Source organism: Anastrepha ludens, chromosome 4, assembly GCF_028408465.1.
Source record: "Anastrepha ludens isolate Willacy chromosome 4, idAnaLude1.1, whole genome shotgun sequence".
Taxonomy (NCBI): Eukaryota; Metazoa; Arthropoda; class Insecta; order Diptera; family Tephritidae; genus Anastrepha; species Anastrepha ludens.
In genome coordinates this window covers 41,040,527-41,058,443 of record NC_071500.1, presented here as the reverse complement: position 1 = coordinate 41,058,443, position 17,917 = coordinate 41,040,527, and the positions used below count along the sequence as shown (strand labels likewise).

The 17,917-nt window shown below is 39.4% G+C and overlaps 1 protein-coding gene across 1 annotated transcript in view; it reads right to left on the bottom strand.

The window, feature by feature from the left end:
• Positions 1-17,917, bottom strand: part of LOC128862065 (uncharacterized) — a 354,012-nt gene that overhangs the window by 244,924 nt on the left and 91,171 nt on the right. The window contains exons 9-10 of the mRNA XM_054100472.1: positions 7,112-7,226; positions 1,317-1,462 (exon numbers count right to left, since the gene is read on the bottom strand). Of these exons, the coding sequence (XP_053956447.1) occupies positions 1,317-1,462; positions 7,112-7,226 (261 nt within the window). The remainder of the gene's footprint in view (positions 1-1,316; positions 1,463-7,111; positions 7,227-17,917) is intronic.

Below are 17,917 nucleotides of genomic sequence, written 5' to 3'. Positions count from 1 at the left end.
AGGTCGAGCACTGCGTATCTATCCTTATTGCAAGAGAGGTGTAAGTGGCGAACCTCTATGGCAAACATACAACAAGGTGCTATGGTGCTTTTAACGGACGACAACCAACCGCCTTTAAAATGGAGACTGGTCGAGTTGAACACACCTTCAGTGGCGCTGACGGATATGTTAGAGCAGCAATCATTAAAACTGCAAATGGGCCAGTAAAACGGGCTATAACTAAGATTGCATCACTTCCGGTTGAAACAGATTTGGTTGAAAGCCTACGCCTTCCAACGAGGGGAGTATGTATGCAGCAGGAATCTGCATAAACCCCATTTATTTTAATTCAAACATAAAGAATTGATTTTCATAGTTTATCTTTATAGAAAATACCTTTTGTTATTCCTACAGGCATTCTTTATAAAATACTGTAATCATATTTATTTTTCTATCTGCCTTCAGCATACTGTATTTTTCGTTAAGCTAACGGTGCCTGCTTTGCAGATTCGATGCTATAAGAAAAAATAATTCATAGGATTAAGAAAAAACTTAATTCCTCATAACAAAGGGTCGGAAAGCCATCGATGCATCGAAAATATCGATGATTCGCTTCAGTGCATAAATAGTTTTTGAATATGTTTGTATGAGTTTGTCTTAAAACAAAAATTAACCGCTAGTCCAAATTACATTTTTTTTAATTTTGCTTAAAAATTACCATTTCATGAGACGTGGGTGGCCATTGACCATTTTAATTGCCGTACTCCCTTGAACAAAGAGTGATACATACATGAATAAATCGGCTCCTCTCATCATTCTGAACATTTTGATATAAACATATGTATGTATTATATCTATCTAAGTAATAAAAATAATGTTAATATTAATATACCGAATATTAAACAATTCTAAAACTGCAGCTGATAATACACCAAAGCACAAAGAAAAAGTCAAAAGATCAGTGCTATTTACAGTAGGCGAAATCTTTCTCGGTTTGTTCAACGTATGAAAAATTTAAATTTATAATAACCTCTACAGTCTCCTTGGAGAGCGCTTCCACATGGAAACCTTAAAGCATTATCAATAATTTCAAATCCATAATAAATCTTTCTTTCCACAAGTACTACTTTGGTCGGAGTCTAATCCAAAGTAATTCACCAAGCACAAATACGGAAATGTAACCTCTGAAGGAATTTCGCATTTTTCCGCTTTTCTGATTTACAATTTTCTTGTTGCAAACCATTCATGCAAATATTGTATATAAGATGATTTCAAATATCTGAATATAAGTTTCAAATAATTTAAAATAAATAAAAAATAAAATTGTTTCTACTCACTTCATTGTCGGCGCCATAATCGACTCGTATTCACTTGGCGATGCCTCTTGTATGAGTCTAATGGTCGGTTGTAAGACAGCCGCCAGCATTTCACCGTTGCTAATTTCGGCCTGCAACATTGGCCACAAATTTTGCCACCACAATTTCTGAAATTAAAATTCTAAGCGTTAGCTACATCTACCGTTTAGTAGATTTTCTTAGTTATAAATATTTTGTGTTTATTTTGAACATATTTTTTTGTTTGCATCTGTGTACGCTATGTAAAATTTGCTAGCCATAAAATGCCAACCAACGTCAGCTATAAAAAGGTGTATGAGTGTATAGATGTATAGTCATCTTATGGCTGCAGGTCCTTGTCATGTCGGTCTCCTTGCCGCGGGGATGAGGCTTAAGTGGTGAGTTAACCCCATGTTATGGAGATTAACTTACCACGAACTATGAGGGCAGCTCCATATAGGAATTGGGTATCCACTCAACCGCGGAACGGCGGAATTGGTGGCCACCCAAGCACTATGTGGAGAGTACCGTACCGACAACCTGGCAGGAGGTATAAAATGCATTTCATTGCATTGGAGGTTAACAAAGGATCTCTCTGCACGAGGTAACCCACTTTCGGCAAATCCTCCCGTCGAGCAATCGACGGCTCGGGCATCGGATGTGCAGGCCCGAACCCCACATTCCCCTATGACCGGAACTGGCACCCAGGGATCCAGAGGAAGCGCACTACTAGTGGTGAAACATGGTACATTGGCTACGCCAATGGAGAGCCGAGTGAGTGTGAGCGATACACCGTCGTCGAAACGATCTGAAGCAACTGAACAAGTTGTAAAGGATGTGGAGATGGCGGACAATCTCTCAGTAGACTCAGATGGATCTCTGGTACCGAGTAAGTCTTTGACAACGGTTAAACCTGGTGCGAATCAGGTACGTACCGGTAAGAAGACTGAAGTTATTGGAGAGTCGAACGCAGGTGTTGGTCTATCCGCAAGGCAGATCAAACGATGAAGACAGAAGGCGAAGCATTAGCTAAGGTAAGTACTCAAGCTCCGCCAACTTCGGCACCTGTAACGGAAACGGGAAAGCTTTGCAAAACAGAGAATTCTTTTGTAGCGTTGCACTCTTCCGTGTGTACTGTGCCAACGACCGGGAAGAGGAGAAAGGCAAAGAAGAGGAAAGTCGAGAGACGGAATTCGGAAATGCCTGCATCCTCGACCCAATCTGAGGCAGACAAACCTTTGCCTGACAAGGCAAAGGCTAAGGGACCTCAAATGTCGAAAGACACTCTTCCGTCAACGTCTGGCGAATCATTCGCGAGAATGGCAGCAAAGGCATTGACGGTTGAGATACATACCGAAAAACAAGACGGTCTACTGTCCAAAGGGCAACAAGACTATCTTGACAGCTATCTTTGGAAAGCTATCGGTGAGTCGAAAGACGCGCCGACTTTCGAGGGGTAAAGCGTGGTGGGCGGCATCGTAAGGGTGGACTGTTCCAATGCTTTTTCCCGAGAATGGCTGGAAAAAGAGATAGCAAAAATTCCAGCCTGCGAAAACAGCAAATTCATTCTTGTTGAAAGTAGCGAAGAAAGGCTGGTACGAGCGAGTGTCTGGATTCCGGGTCCTTCCTGTAATTCAGCAGAACTCCTCAAACGCATCCGTGTTCAGAATAAGGATCTTGACACGACTCTCTGGAGAGTATACTCGTGCACCAGGCAGAAATCCGCTACCACTTCGGAGGCGGGTTCCCACTTTGCACTGGGTATCGAACTTGGGTCCCTCAAGGTTCTTAACTCGAAGTACGGGTGCCGTCCTCACCTACATCTGGGGCGAATCCACTTCCGGTTCCAGGATGAGGTGGAGGAAAAAGCGTTAATATACTTAGTCTCATGACTGAAGTAATATTTACACGGATAAATCTGCAACATGGCAAAGCGTCTACGGCTCTCCTGTGCCATAGGCATGCAAAACTGCAAACAAACCCACACATAATACTAATACAAGAACCATGGGTATGTCACAAGCGTATCTGTGGTCTAGGTGCTATGTCGTGGAGACAAATACTTCATTGTGAAGGGAATGTGAGACCGCGAGCATGTATTATCATGACAAGGTTGATCGAACACACAATGTTAAAAGAGCTACGCTCCGGAGATATCGTTGCTGCAAAAATAAAGTACTGGAAGAGTGGTAACAGTGTCGAAGCTATCATAGTTTCGGTCTACCTACGACTCTTTACAGCCACCTCCTTCGAGGGAGATAAGAGAAGTGGTCAAGTATGCAGAATCTGGGGCTAATACTCGTAGTGGGCTGTGATGCAAATTCACAGAACGTTGTGTGGGGAAGCAGCAAATGAACCGATGGCGAGTTTTGGAAGAGGACTCTCTTTCTGATCACCGTCTTATCGAATTCCGTCTGGGCTTTGAAACAATATCAATACCTTCCGGTAGGAATCCGCGAAATGTGGACTGGGGCAGGTATGGTGAGCTTGTAACAGAGCGATTACCAAACCTGAAAAAACTCAAATCAGCAGAAATGATTGAAGATGCTACTAAGAAATTAGAAGGTACTTTAATCAATTGCTTTGAGGAACTATGCCCCCTCAGGCAAAGCAGACAGGGGACTTGGTGAAACCCTGAACTGTCGAAGCTTCGTGTACGGTCCAGAAAACTTCTTAATAAGGTCTTAAAGGCCCAAACAGAAGGGGACTGGGCTAATCATCGACTTACACAGAGAGAATATAAGAAAAAAGTACGGAAAGCCTAACTTGACCTATAGAAATTTCTGCAGTAACGTCGAAGAAATGAGGGAAACAGCGAGACTTTGTAAGGTCCTTCATTTAGACCGCTCAGTAAGGCTGGATTCCATTCGAAAACCTGATGGTTCATACACCATTTCCAAATCGGAAACGTTTAATGCTCTACTCGAAACCCATTTTCCGGGTAGTAGAACTCTCTCTCAAGAAGAGAGTCGCATGAACAAAAACGGTGGCAACAGTGGAACCTCTACGTACAGCTGGTATATTGCTAGTCGGATAGTGACAAAGGAATCGATAAGGTTTTCGATTTGTCTTCCTTTGAGAACTTTAAGTCCCCTGGATCTGACGGAATATATCCAGCAATGCTTAAAAAAGAAGGAGACAGGCTGATTTAGGCCCTGAAAAGGATCTTCATAGCCTGTCTTGCATTTGGTTATATACCATCCCAATGGCGACGCGTAAGAGTAGTATTTATTCCGAAACCAGGAAAAGATGACTATTCCCTAGCAAAAAGTTGTAGACCAATCAGTTTGACATCGTTCATGTTGAAAAGTCTGGAACGAGTGGTGGAGAAACATATTTGAGTGGGTGTATTGCCGAGAAGTCCACTTAGTAGAAATCAACACGCTTTCCAGAGTGGAAAATCATGTGAATCAGCCATACACGATCTTGTTAGCAAGATTGAAGCTGGGCTGGAAGCTGACGAATACACAATGGGCGTGTTCGTGGACATTGAGGGGGCTTTTGATAATGCCACTTTCGGCTCGATATGTTCTTCTGCCGAACGACACGGATTTAATCAAACCATTGTAAAATGGATATATTCCATGCTCTCTGATAGGCTGTTAACCGCAGGTGGGAGCAGTGACGAGCAAATCACAGTCAGGGCCAAGCAAGGATGTCCCCAAGGGGGTGTTCTTTGTCCGCTGCTGTGGTGCTTCGTCGTAGACTCTCTATTAGTGGAGATGCAGGAACTCTGTTTTCACGTCCAAGCATAAGCGGACGATGTCTGTGCGCTAACATCAGATAAATCCTTAAGGAGGCTTTGCACGAAAGTGCGGAGGATTCTTGACAAAATCGATGACTGGTGCATGAGACAAGGTATTTCCGTTAATCCGAACAAAAGAACCATAGTCTTGTTTACGAGAAATCGGAAATTGGATGGACTTAGTCTTCCAACGCTGAAAGGTGTGACACTTGGTCTTTCCGATGAAGTTAAATATCTAGGAGTAATCTTTGATAAGAAGCTGACTTGGGAGACACACGTTTCACTGAAGGTGAATCGTGCATTCAAAATTTTTCAGCAATGCCGTAGAGCCTTTGGTAAAACCTGGGGTCTGAAACACGCTGTGGTTCCATGGATATACACAGCACTTATCAGACCAATCATCACTTACGCTTCTGTGGTCTAGTGGCGACGGAGCATGGTTAAGTCCACAATCCGGGAATTATACAGGCTGCAAAGAAGTGTATGTGTGTATGTGGAGACTCCATCAATATGGTTTCTGGCACGAAGATGGAACTTCGGGACACAGAGAAATCTTTAAGTTGCTGTCGGAGCAGTATCCACTGTTTTTGGCACCTAAAGATGACCTGATACCCAGAGTTTCATTTGGAAGGAAATTGGATGTCAGATTTCCATTGCGTGATTGGATTGCTCAGAATGCATGCAGGGAAGTTTGACGGATATTTTCTTTACCGATGGGTCCAAGAATGAAATAGGGTCTGGAGCCGGATGGTACTTAAACGATAGTAATAAGTATCACTATGCTAGGGGGAAATGGCAACTGTTTTCCAAACAGAAGTTTTTGCCATCCTGAAAGTAGCCTAATGGATAACCGAGCGAAGATGGAGCGGGAAACAGATTGGAGTCTTCAGTGACAGTCAGGCTGTACTGAAGGCTCTGGAGAACGCGAAGCAAACCTCACAGATTGTTCAAGAATGTGAAAAGAAGCTTAGTTCTGTCGCAAGACAAAACAGGCTTGTACTTATATGGGTTCCGGCACACTCCGGTGTTCAAGGAAACGAAATTGCCGACGAATTGGCCAACCGTGGATCAGCTTTGCCCTACAGGGGCCAGAGGCAATCTACATAAAGAGCGATGGTCCGGTCTGGAACGCTGCAGAATTGCAAAGTGTTTTGTGACAAGTCCGAACAGAAAACTGTCAAACTTTGTACTAAAACTTGGAAGGAAAGACGTTCGATTGATGGTCGGTATTACCATATTACAGGACACAACCCATGAGGCCAGCATATGACCACCATTGGAATCATCGAGGACCCGTTATGCCTGTCATGCTTGCAGGAGGCGGATAGCACTGAACACTTTCTCTGTGAGTGTCCTGCCTTTGCTAGAGCACGGCTACGAGTATTGGGTTCCGATGTCATGAGCATTCGTTCTCTAAAACTAGAGAATATTTACAGATTTGCCAAAGAATCTGGAAAATTCTCACAGGACTAACTATCTCTCTCTGTCTCTATTCTTTCCAATCTCTTTCTCTGATACTTTTCTCCTTCCCTTCTTGATTATCTACCCCCTTTCCAGAGCTTTAAATACAATGGGCTTTTTAGCCTGACTGTTTTAGGAGCCACCAAATCTCCTGGTGCTCTTTGGCTCGACCTTTTCAAATTTCATTTCATGGCTGCAGGTACTTTTATGTGCCATGCAATTGATGTCTCATAAACGTGTCAAAATTTTATTTTGCCATTCAAAAAACACCTGACTCGGTCAACCATTCGGGTTTAATTACCCTCAACTTCACGGAAAACAAGATATTATATAATATTTTAGCAATATCAGTTTAATAGTGGGTTCTTTAACTTTTACGGTCACTACACTTGTTGCAATAATGATTTGTTTTTTAAAGTGAGTTTTTCACTTCTGCTGTGTGGGTTCCTTGGTATTTCATATACAAGCGCGTTTAGTATCCCATGCGTTTTAACCAAAGTGGCCTCTGAAGCATACACACTCTTAGGTATATAATACACTTGTATATATGTACATATGCATAATAAATAATACAAGTTCTGCTTATATTTACCCTCGGTATCAGCGGCAGCACTTCCATTAGTGTATTTTTGTAAAAATGCGATTTTTGCGACTTATCATTCATGTTTACCACATCTAAGAACTTGAGTGCATTTGCAGCGGGATCTCTAAAAGTATAGAACAAACACGTACAAAAAAGGTATTTTTAAAACTCCTTCACTCAAGAAAGTTTAAAATAAGAACACGTGGGGAAGGCTAAATTCGGTCCAAACCGATTTTTATATACCTGCGCATATTTTAGCAAAATTTAATTTGGGCTGGCTATTAATTTTTGAAATGAAACAAATGCATGGATAATGAGAGTTATAGTTTGTAACATCAGACAGGCGAACGGAAATATTAACAAGACCAAGAAGTGAGCGCGGTTTCTATCCGATTTCATAATTTTCATTAGAATTATGTCATTTTTAAATGAGATGAGGTGCAATACAAGTTTTGGCGAGTTTTATTAAGGCGTTGACGAGATACATGCATTTACCCATTACTGGGCGTGGCACCACCCATTTTTCACAATTTCATCCGTCGTATTTCTGGGTTCATCTTTTGTACCAAAGTTGAGGAATTTTCCACCATAATGTTTTTTTTAATTACCGTTATATGGGAAGTGAGCATTCTATAGGGTTTTCCAATAAGAGGTGTTACTTTGATATTCAAAGAAAAATGCTATTTTTTAATATAAATGATCGGATGTTTATTTCATTATTAAGAGGAAGGTGTGCCGTTAATAATGGAAAATAGCATCAGGCAAATGACCACCACGACCACGCTTACAGGACAATATCCTTTTCATGGAATTTCCCATAACCGAATTGCAAAGTGGCTGCCCTATGTCCTCGATAGCCTCACGAATTCCATTTTTGAGGTCTTGAATCGGCCCTGAGCTGTTGGCGTAGACCTTCTGTTTCACGTGGCCTCAAAGAAAAAAGTCACAAGGTGTTAAATCACAAGATTTCGGTAGCCAATTGTGATCACCTCTTCGAGAGATAACCCGGAGGAGGAACTATGGTGGAGGGGAAGGATGGTTTTTGGGGTGAGTGTTAGGGATAGCTGTTATGGATTGTATGGCTTGTTCAGAGCTTAATGATCTATATACTTAATCTAGTTTGTGAAATGAATTTACCAATTAAGGTAATACTATTAATATCTGTTCTTAAGTAATCGATGGAGTTGCAGTGAGGACAGAGTGGTTTGGGCGAACCATTTAGCAAATGAGCGTGAGTAAATATTGAATGGCCAATCCTGAGTCGCGTGAATTTTTTTAGAGTTTGACAGGCTATATTAGAGAGATATAAAGGTTTCGCTCCGGTGGGATTGTATTTCTTATAAGGGTGCTGAAAGGTATTCCAATTACTTGCGTAAAATTTATTCATAGTCTTTGTTTGTAATATCATCACTAAAATGTAATGGTTCATGGTCGGCTTCTTTAGCCCACATTTCCTGGTATCCTAGAATGGCCACGAACCCACATGATTCTTATAGTGTTTTTATTGAGAACTAATATGTTTCGAATGGTTGTAACTAGTGGTGTTTCGTTTCTCTGGTTCTTAATAGCATCCAAAGTAGATTTGCTATCACTGCAAATTATAAATTTTCTCCTTTTCTGGGAAGCGTATTTAACTGCTATATTACAAGTTGGCAATGAACCGACGGCAATGGTGACACCAAGCTGATTTGTTACTGCAAACGTAGTATTGGTGTCCGTTTTGGATCCGTCTGTATAAATAGTCTCCCAATCACTCTCCAATTGAGCTAATGTTTGGTTGAAGTGATGAAGATATACCTCTGAAGAAGTAGATTCCTTTGGTAAGTTAGACAGGTCTGTTAACAGGAACTCATCAGGTTTAATGTTTGGAGGAAAGGCTGGAATTGGTATCAACCTCGGTTTTGAAATTATCCGGTAATCCAGCTTCAGTGAGAACAACTTTCGTTGGGGACGTCGGAAAAGCACGAATACTTCTTCGGGCTGCTGCATGGTAGGGAGCATATAGTTGGTTTAGATTTACTTTTGAACAATTTCCATAAATACAAAGCCCAAAATCGATTTTTGATAGCAATAATGCCTTTGTGATATTTACAGGTACTTGTGAATGTATATGACAATGTTTTGATGACAAAAATTTAATTATATTTAGTCTAGCAAACAAACTTAGTCTAGTAGCTTTACAATGCTCTTTGTAAGTAAGTTTTTTATCGAATATTAAACCTAGTATTTTGAGTGAGTTGCAATGAGGAATTAGTATATTTGAGAAGGATAATGTAGGAAAGTGACAGACATGTTTTCTACATAAATGAAAGGTAGAGCATTTGTTCGTTGAGATAATAGCTTCCGATGATTCGGACCATTTACATATATTACTTAGTATACTAGAGAAAATATTGTTACTTCTTTAAGGTCTTTTATTTTTGAGAAAATCAAAACGTCGTCTGCGTATGTGAAATGTTCTACAAGTGAGTTAGAGGTAATGATTGAACTGATTTCGTTAAATGCTATTGTGAACAACGTCACCGAAAGCGGTGAGCCTTTGGGGAATACCATTTGTTAGTTTATAAGTCTGCGATCTGTAGTTCCTCACGCTGACTGAGAGTTTCCGGTTGCTTAAGAAGGATTTAACGAAGTTAAATATTTTGGTGCCAACTTTCCAGCGTTTAAGTTGCCTGAGTACCACATGGATGCCAATCCTATCAAACGCTTTCTCAAAGTCTAACTTCAATCTGAGACATGATTACTTGATGCTAGAGCTGTGTTAGAAAAATGCTCAAAATATAAAAGCGGTTCAATAACACCCACGCCTTTTTGGAAACCAAATTAGTGGGAAGAGATAAATCCGTTTATTTTTGCAAACCACATTATTCGTACCGCTATAATTTTTTCTAATATTTTGGATATACATGGAAGTAGGGATATTGGACGGTAGTTAGCAGTGAGGTTAGAAGGTTTATTTGGTTTTGGGATGGGGATAATTAAGGCTGATTTCCACGCTTGAGGGAAAACACCTGAAGTAAATATATCATTATAAAGATTTACTAGACTATTCTTTAAGGCGTAGGGTAGATTTTTCAATATTGTGTAGGAAATTTTATCTGCCCCAGGTGTTTTTTCTGACATTTTAAAAATCGTGGAGTCAAATTCGTAAGTTGAAATTGACATTTCAATTAAGGAGGCTTTGGGTGAAGGGGAAGAATTTGGATAACTGTAATGAATGAAGCGGGTTTTTTGAGTGTTGAATGTGGGATGAAAATTGCAATTATGTGAATAAGCTGACCAAGATTTGGCAAATAGTTCGGCGATATCTTGTGGAGAGTAAATAGATTTTTGCCCATTGTATACGAATGGTATGTGAAAACGAGGGGAGGAACCAGTTAGCATTCTTATGTCAGAGCAAATCTGTATAGGATTAGAAGAAGGGGTGATATTGGACGTAATTTTTTCCAATGATTTTCTTTTAGCAGCATTTAACTCTCTTCTGAACACTGCGTTTGCTTTTTTGAAGTTGATTAAATTAGAATCATTCATTGTTTTCTTAGATATTGTCCAAAACGTTTGTTTTTTATTTCTCAAAGAGGTAAGCAAGTTAGACCAATAAGGTAACTTTGCGGAAAATTTTTTAGTGCTTGTTTGTGGTATTGATATGTGGGCAGAAGAACGGATTATTGATTTAATATTAGCTGCTACCCTGTTGATGTTGTGTGATACTCGTTTTTTATTCGTTAAATCAACAGCAATGCTTTGAAACCTAACCCAGTCTGCCTTATCTGTAATAAACTTTGATACTGGCTTGACTTCGTACCACTTTGGAATGGAAATAGACGTTATCAGAGGAAAGTGAACGCTGCCATGTAGTTCACTTAAAGTGCGAGAGGAAAATTTGGGAGAAATGGATGCGGAAACAAGGATTACATCAGGATGGGTGAAAGATTTGTGGGTTGAAAAGTGCGTTGGTTGGCCATCGTTTAAAACAATAAGATTTTGAGATAAACTGAGGTCTTCAATGGTTTTTCCTCTACCATTAGTGGTTTTAGAGCCCCATAAGGGGCTCCAAGCATTAAAGTCTCCCAAGACTACTAATGGGGTTGATATATTAATTAAATCAATTAACTCCTTGCAGTTAAAGTTTTGATGGGGAGGGATGTAGCAATTAAGAATGGTAATTTTGGAACCAATGACTATTTGTATAGCTAAACATGATATATTAGAGTTAATAGTTATTAATTTATGGTTAATTGTTCTTCTAATGAAGAATGCAATACCTTGCTTACAACTGGTGTTCTGAGGGAAATTATGAAAGTAGCTGATGTATTTATTTGGAGGGTATGCAGTTTTATTAAATGGAATGTGAGTTTCATGTAATGCGATTATTTCTGGTTGAAATTCGTTAATTAAGATTTTTAGTTCGACGTAGTTATTAAAAATACCATTTATGTTCCACTGTAATATTCGCATCACTTACTCTATGTTATGTGAATGGATTTCATTGCTATAGACAGATAATGGAGGGGGAGGTGAAGAAGTGTCGGAGGAAGAGAGCTGTGAGAGTAAGGATGTAATCTTGGTGTTAGTAGTGTAGTTATCAACTGCATTAATAGCTGCGAGATCAATAGTTCTATCGGTGTTTTCATTGTTTTCTTTCGCGTTTATGTTACAGGTGCTGATATTATCGTTGTTCCTGCTAGAGGAGAGGAAACCGGTTTCTAGGTGAATATTATAATTGTTGTTGGAGGATAAGGTTGATGTTGACTTGAATGATGTAGTTGGTGTGTTTGAAATATTTTCGTTGGAAGAGTTTCTCTTAAGTATCTTTTCATTACTGTTATGAGTAGAGTTATTTTGGAGATTGCTAGTGCTAATTTCGTTGTTGGGATTTATTTGTTGGTTGGAAGTTGAATTTTTTATTGCTGTTGAAAAGGAGAGGGAATGCTCATTAAGAGCAGGAGGAATTTGCATTCGATGTATTTTTATTGCTTCACGCATGCTACACTTCTTGTCCGTTTTAATGACAATTATTTGTTTCAATTTGCACATGTTTCGGGCATGTTCTATTAAAGGCAGCATGGTTGCCCGAACAATTTACACAGAGAGTACGGGAGCATGGCGAGGGGGTGTGAGGGGGGAGAGCGCATGTGTCGCAAACAGGTGTATTATTGCAGCGCTTGGTGGTATGGCCAAGAATTTGACAATTTCGGCACCTCATTGGGTTGGGGTAATACGGCCTTACCTTGGTGGTATACCAGGCGACCTCAACTTTTTCTGGTAATGTGTATAAATCGAATGTAAGTAAAACTACACCACTGGCAATAGTTTGACCTTCAATATGTTTGACAAATTTATACGCTGAAACTACCCCTTGTTCGCTCATAATCTCAACTATCTCAGCCTCAGGAATGTCGTTGAGACAAGGTGCAAATATTGTACCCTTGGAATGATTGAGGTTATGGTGCATTTCGAACTTTACATCGCAAATTCCAATAAGTTTAGTAGTAGCCAAAAATTTCTTCGCAACTGAAGCGATCTTCACAAAAAGCAATAGGCTGCCATCTCTTAGGTTAGATATTTCAATGTTTTCTGAGAAAATATTCTTTAGAGCTTTGTGGACAGCAAAGCAAGAATATTTGTTTAGTGGTTTGTTGGAATTAATAGCACTTCCTGCAATATATTTAGGGTTATCTTTCCTCACCGAAGGTAGAGCCGGAAATATTTCTTTTGTAATATTTTGTACTTTTTTTCGTTTTGGTTTGGGACTTGAGGACAACAAGGCAAACCTGTTATCTCCAAGAGAACCCCAGGGGACATTTTACCTTAAAACCTTATTAGAGCACCAGAAAAAATTGGACATCTTATTAAGTTAAAGATAATGAGTAAAACAAATTTGAAACAAAGTTGAAAAAGAACGCGAATGAAACGCAAAAGAAAATCACCGATATCGCTACTAAACACAACCGTACGCTATGAATGTTAGTCGATGACTTGTTGAAAACAAACGTTGTCCAAATCAATACCATCCAATTCCGGCTATAAAAAATCGTTAATCATCTCTCGATAGCTCAATCCATTCACCTGTAACACCTGTTATTGGAAAACCCTTTATTTGCAGTACCAGCTGCTTTGGACAAAGAGTTATATATAGTACGTACCAATTTTCATTGAAATATATTAGTTTTTGCTCGAGCTATCATGCACACGGACGGATGGGCATGGCTAAATGGATTAGCGTTAAGCGAACAAAATTGTGGAAATTTAACGGGTATGATGAATAAACATCTTATACAGTTGATAGCGGGGACGTGACTATAGACATGTAACAATATGATATGGAGAAAGCATTAATTTTATTATTAAATTTAGCTAAAGTGGAAAATGCGCAGATATTTATAACAATGAAATATAAATTACTGCAACGCCCCCAAATGTTCGTGCAAAACGTAAACATTGCGAGTAAATCTCCGCCTGAAAATTATCGCATGAAGTTGCCTACTCCCAATGCCTGCAATGGCTGTAAAGCCTGAACAACTTTGAAGGCCACTACACCTCAAAGGATTACCTCAGCCTTTATTGGGCGAAAGATTCAAATTTTTCAAGAAAACGGTCAATATATTATAATTTATAAACTGCAGAACTTCTTTTAAAGTAATTACAGGGTTAACGCTGCTCAAAGTGTAATCTGGTTAAAAGAGGTTGGCCTCTGGCCTCAAAAGACATGGTCGCATTTTTAGGCAGTTAACACCGCATTTCTCTGAACTTCGAACAGATGTCTCTATCCGCAAACTGGAGTTTGAAGGTCATGGCAGGGCAATCTTTCCAAGCAAGCAGGATTGGAATGAGGAGAAAATCTGCATCGAAGCTGGTACCTGTGTCTTCACTGACTGCTCCAAGATGGAATCGGGAGTCGGAGCAGGAGTTTTCTATAAATCAGCCAATTTATCTATTTACTTAAAATTGTCAAATACTGCTTGTGTTTTTCAAGCAGAAGTCTTTGCGATCGTGCAGGCATACAAAATGCTTAGGGAACGTGGGAGCGAGGGAGATATTAACATTAACATTAACAAGAACAAACGCTTCCAGAAAAAAAGAAACAGAAAGTAAAAATGTTTGCTTTCCTTAAATAAAAAGACTGATACAGATTGAAAATGTTTTAAATTTGTAAAGTAAAACCTAATATGTAAAACATGTAAGTAATTTTATTGAAAAATAATCTCATTTAATTTAATTTATCAAGTCCATCATAACCAAATCTTACTGACTAGGGATATAAAATGGCTTAAAGGTAATACTTAGAGATAAAACTTAAAAGTAAGAGTAAGCAAGACTTAGTACAAATAGGGATTCAGGAAGGTCGAAATCATTTTAAAACATTCAATTCTCCACAAGTGGTGAAACTTTTTCTTTCTCTCTCTCTTAGCTTCACAGTCTGTGGTGGACCATAGCTTCACCAACAATCCTCCTCCAATTCAGTCCCTCTCTTGCCTCATTTCTCCAATTACGAACATTCATCGCTCTTAAGTCTGCTTCGACATCATCAAGCCATCTCTTTCTTGGTCGGCCTCTCTTTCTTCCTCCTATTAGACGCAAAGTAAACACCCTTTTTGGATTCTTTCGTTGGGCATTCCTATGATGTGGCCAATCCAACTAATCTGCTGCGCTTGAATAAAACGTATTACATTTTCACCACCAATAAGGTTTTCAATTTCGTTGTTGTAACGGATGCGATAAGTGCCGTTTTCAAGCCGAATAGGACCGTAGATTTTTCTCATTATCGTGCTTTCAAATCGCCAGCAGTCCAGATTTAAGCACCATAAGTAAGAATCGGACGTATCAAAGTTTAATACATCTTATACAACTGCTTCCCTAAAAGAGCTATCTTCCAAAGGATAACGTATGTAGAACTCAATTTCACCAGAACTTGGCGAACACCTTATAAGAAGTTATCGATTACTTGAAAAATGGGAAAAGTTCGTTATGTTTCACAGTAATATCGAGTTTCGTTTTGAGAATAACCTTATCTCAAGTAATCCCAACGGGTTTCTGGCTAATCTTTGTTTCCGGGCGAATGGAATAAGTGCTCAAATGCTGGTCCGACTCTACGTTGTCTCCTGCCGCCCTTTCTCTTCGCCATCGTCCTAAACGACGTTATGAGTCAATTGATCCTGCGCAAAAGAGGCATCGTATGGAGTTTCACAGACATCTTGAGGACCTGGACTTCGCCAATGACATGCCTCCTCTCTTCCAAACTCACTGACATGCAAGCGAAGGCGGAGAGACGAGTCACGCTGGCACGTGCAGTCAGACTGGAGGTCAAAATGGGCAAGCCCGAGGCTATTAGATTCAACCACAATAAAGCAAGACCTATAATAATTGGCTGGTGGAATTCGTCAAAAGTTTTTGCTACCTGGGCTGCACTATCACGACAGATGATGGAGCAGATGAAGATGTCAACTGCAGACTAAAAACAAAGCAAGAGTGGCGTTCGAGTGAATGCATACAGTACGAGCGAGTTCGCAAATCTCCAGGCGCACTAAACTGGGAATATTCAGCTTATATGTGAAGTCTGGATTGTTGTAACGAAGTGGAACATAGCTGGTCTCCAACAGCATCACACGGAGGCATACTATCTTTCGTCAACAAATGCCCCCGCATCATCTGTAGAATATTCTGGCTGAACACCATCAGCAATGACACGCTGTGACATGAGTGATCAACGAATGAGGAGTCCATCCTATGGCAAATCAAATGTAGAAAGTGGCGATGGTTGGGTCAAACAATTGGAAAACTACCAGATAACATCACAAGAATGGCTCTGGACTGGAACCGGAAAGTCAGCAGGAGTCGCGGTCGGCCAAAGATCACATGGCGAAGGTCCATGTTGCGCGAATTAGCAGATGCCGGGCATCACATGGGACGGCACAAAAATAACAGCCCAGAACCGTGTACGATGGAAGAGTATTGGCGAGGCCCTATCCTGCCGAGCCGAGTGACCAAGGATATAAAAACAAAATAAATAAATAAAGCGCATGGGGATAACGCTTTAGCTCGAACATCTAATAAGGACAATTTTTGTGCTCTGGGTGGCTTCAATCTTATTAATATTGAATGGTCCAGTATTGCTGATATATAGATTGGACATAAAACAATGTTAGAGGTATATCTGAAACCAATTTCACTGACACTTTTTTGAGTTTTTGACTGGCTCAGATAAATAGTTTCTCAAATAGTCTTTCTTGAATTCTTGATCTCATTTTTATTAATGATTATATAATTTTCGCTGTACTATGGGGTGGGCCATGTAAAATTTGCTTTTTGAATCGGCTATAAAAAAAAAACTAATCAATATCTTTTCAAACTTTTTTCTTCATTTTGAAGATTGAACATTGTCATTTATGAATGAAAAATAATATCGTTCAAATGACTGCCACGACTGGCTTTATAGTAGGCCATTCGATCAACCCAATTTTTAAGCACATTTTCGATTGTTTGGGCTCCAATTTCATAAATAGCAACTTCGATTTCGTGTTTTAAAGCATCAATCGTCTCTGGATGGCTCCCCACAAAAAATAGTCCAACGGGCTCAAATCACAGCTCCGAGGCGGCCAATTGATATCGGAATTCAAAAACGGTAGCCAAAAGTTCGAGTGTAACTTTGGCAGTGTGACAAGTTGCCCCGTCCTGTTGAAACCAAATGTCGTCCATGTCATCCTCTTCAATTTTTGGAAACAAAAACTCGTTAAGCATGTCACGGTAACGCTCGCCATTTACTAAAACCGCGGAAGAAGAAAACTCACCACTTTGGGAATAGGTTTTCAATATTTCCCAATTTTGTTTAAGCGTATAGTGCCCCATTTCGTAAATGTTAAACCTTTCAGTAAATTATGAACACATTTGACATGTCATTTGTGTTACCATTCTCAAAAAAATAGGTGGTTCAAAAAGCAAACGCTATATGGCCCACCCTGTAGAATGCGCATACCCTATGACTACCTCTTGTCTGCACCTGATAATGTGACTACGTTTTTGTTTTAGAAATTTTCATTTTAATAAAATTAATTTAGCTCTTGATATTCTACATTGGGATTCCTTATTTACTGGGGTTGACGTAGCCGATTGTTAAGATATTTTGAAGCTTAAGATAAATGAAAAATAAATATTTCAAAAAGTTTAAGTTTTCACACTCCATCACTCATAAAGTTAAATATTTACATTTTTGTAGAGTACTCGAATCTTTGGATAGTAATTTAAAGCGAAATTATATATTTAAATTCAATTTGGACATAAATTTAAGTCCTATTTCCTTCTGCCGATATGTTAAGTCAGAAAATCATGTTCAAGTATTCGTTCTGTTCTCTACTAAAGGGTGGTTAAATTTCAAGGGCTGATGTTGAATGTGAACCACACCTAAATTTTGACCATCGGATGGAGGTGTGCGGTCATTTGGCCAATATTTTGTTCCACCCAAAATTGAGCCATACCAATATTATCATAATAAAGAGAAATGACAATAATTTCCTAAAAAAATTGTATTTTATTCAAAACCAATACCGGCCCTTGAAACTTAACCACACTTTATAATGAAACTCAGGCATATTCTTCTATAGATGCAGGTAATCTTTTTGGAGATTTCCTCCGTTCAAATTTCCAATTAGACTCAGATTTGAATTATGAGTGTCACTTGAGCATGAATTCCTAAGTCAATATTGGTTCGTTAGCCTTAATGCTTTCTGATGTTGAAGATGGAATTCGACAACTTAAGGCATCAACAAAATCTGACGACTGCTCTACAACTGACTATTCACTTTTATTAATGTTCTGAAA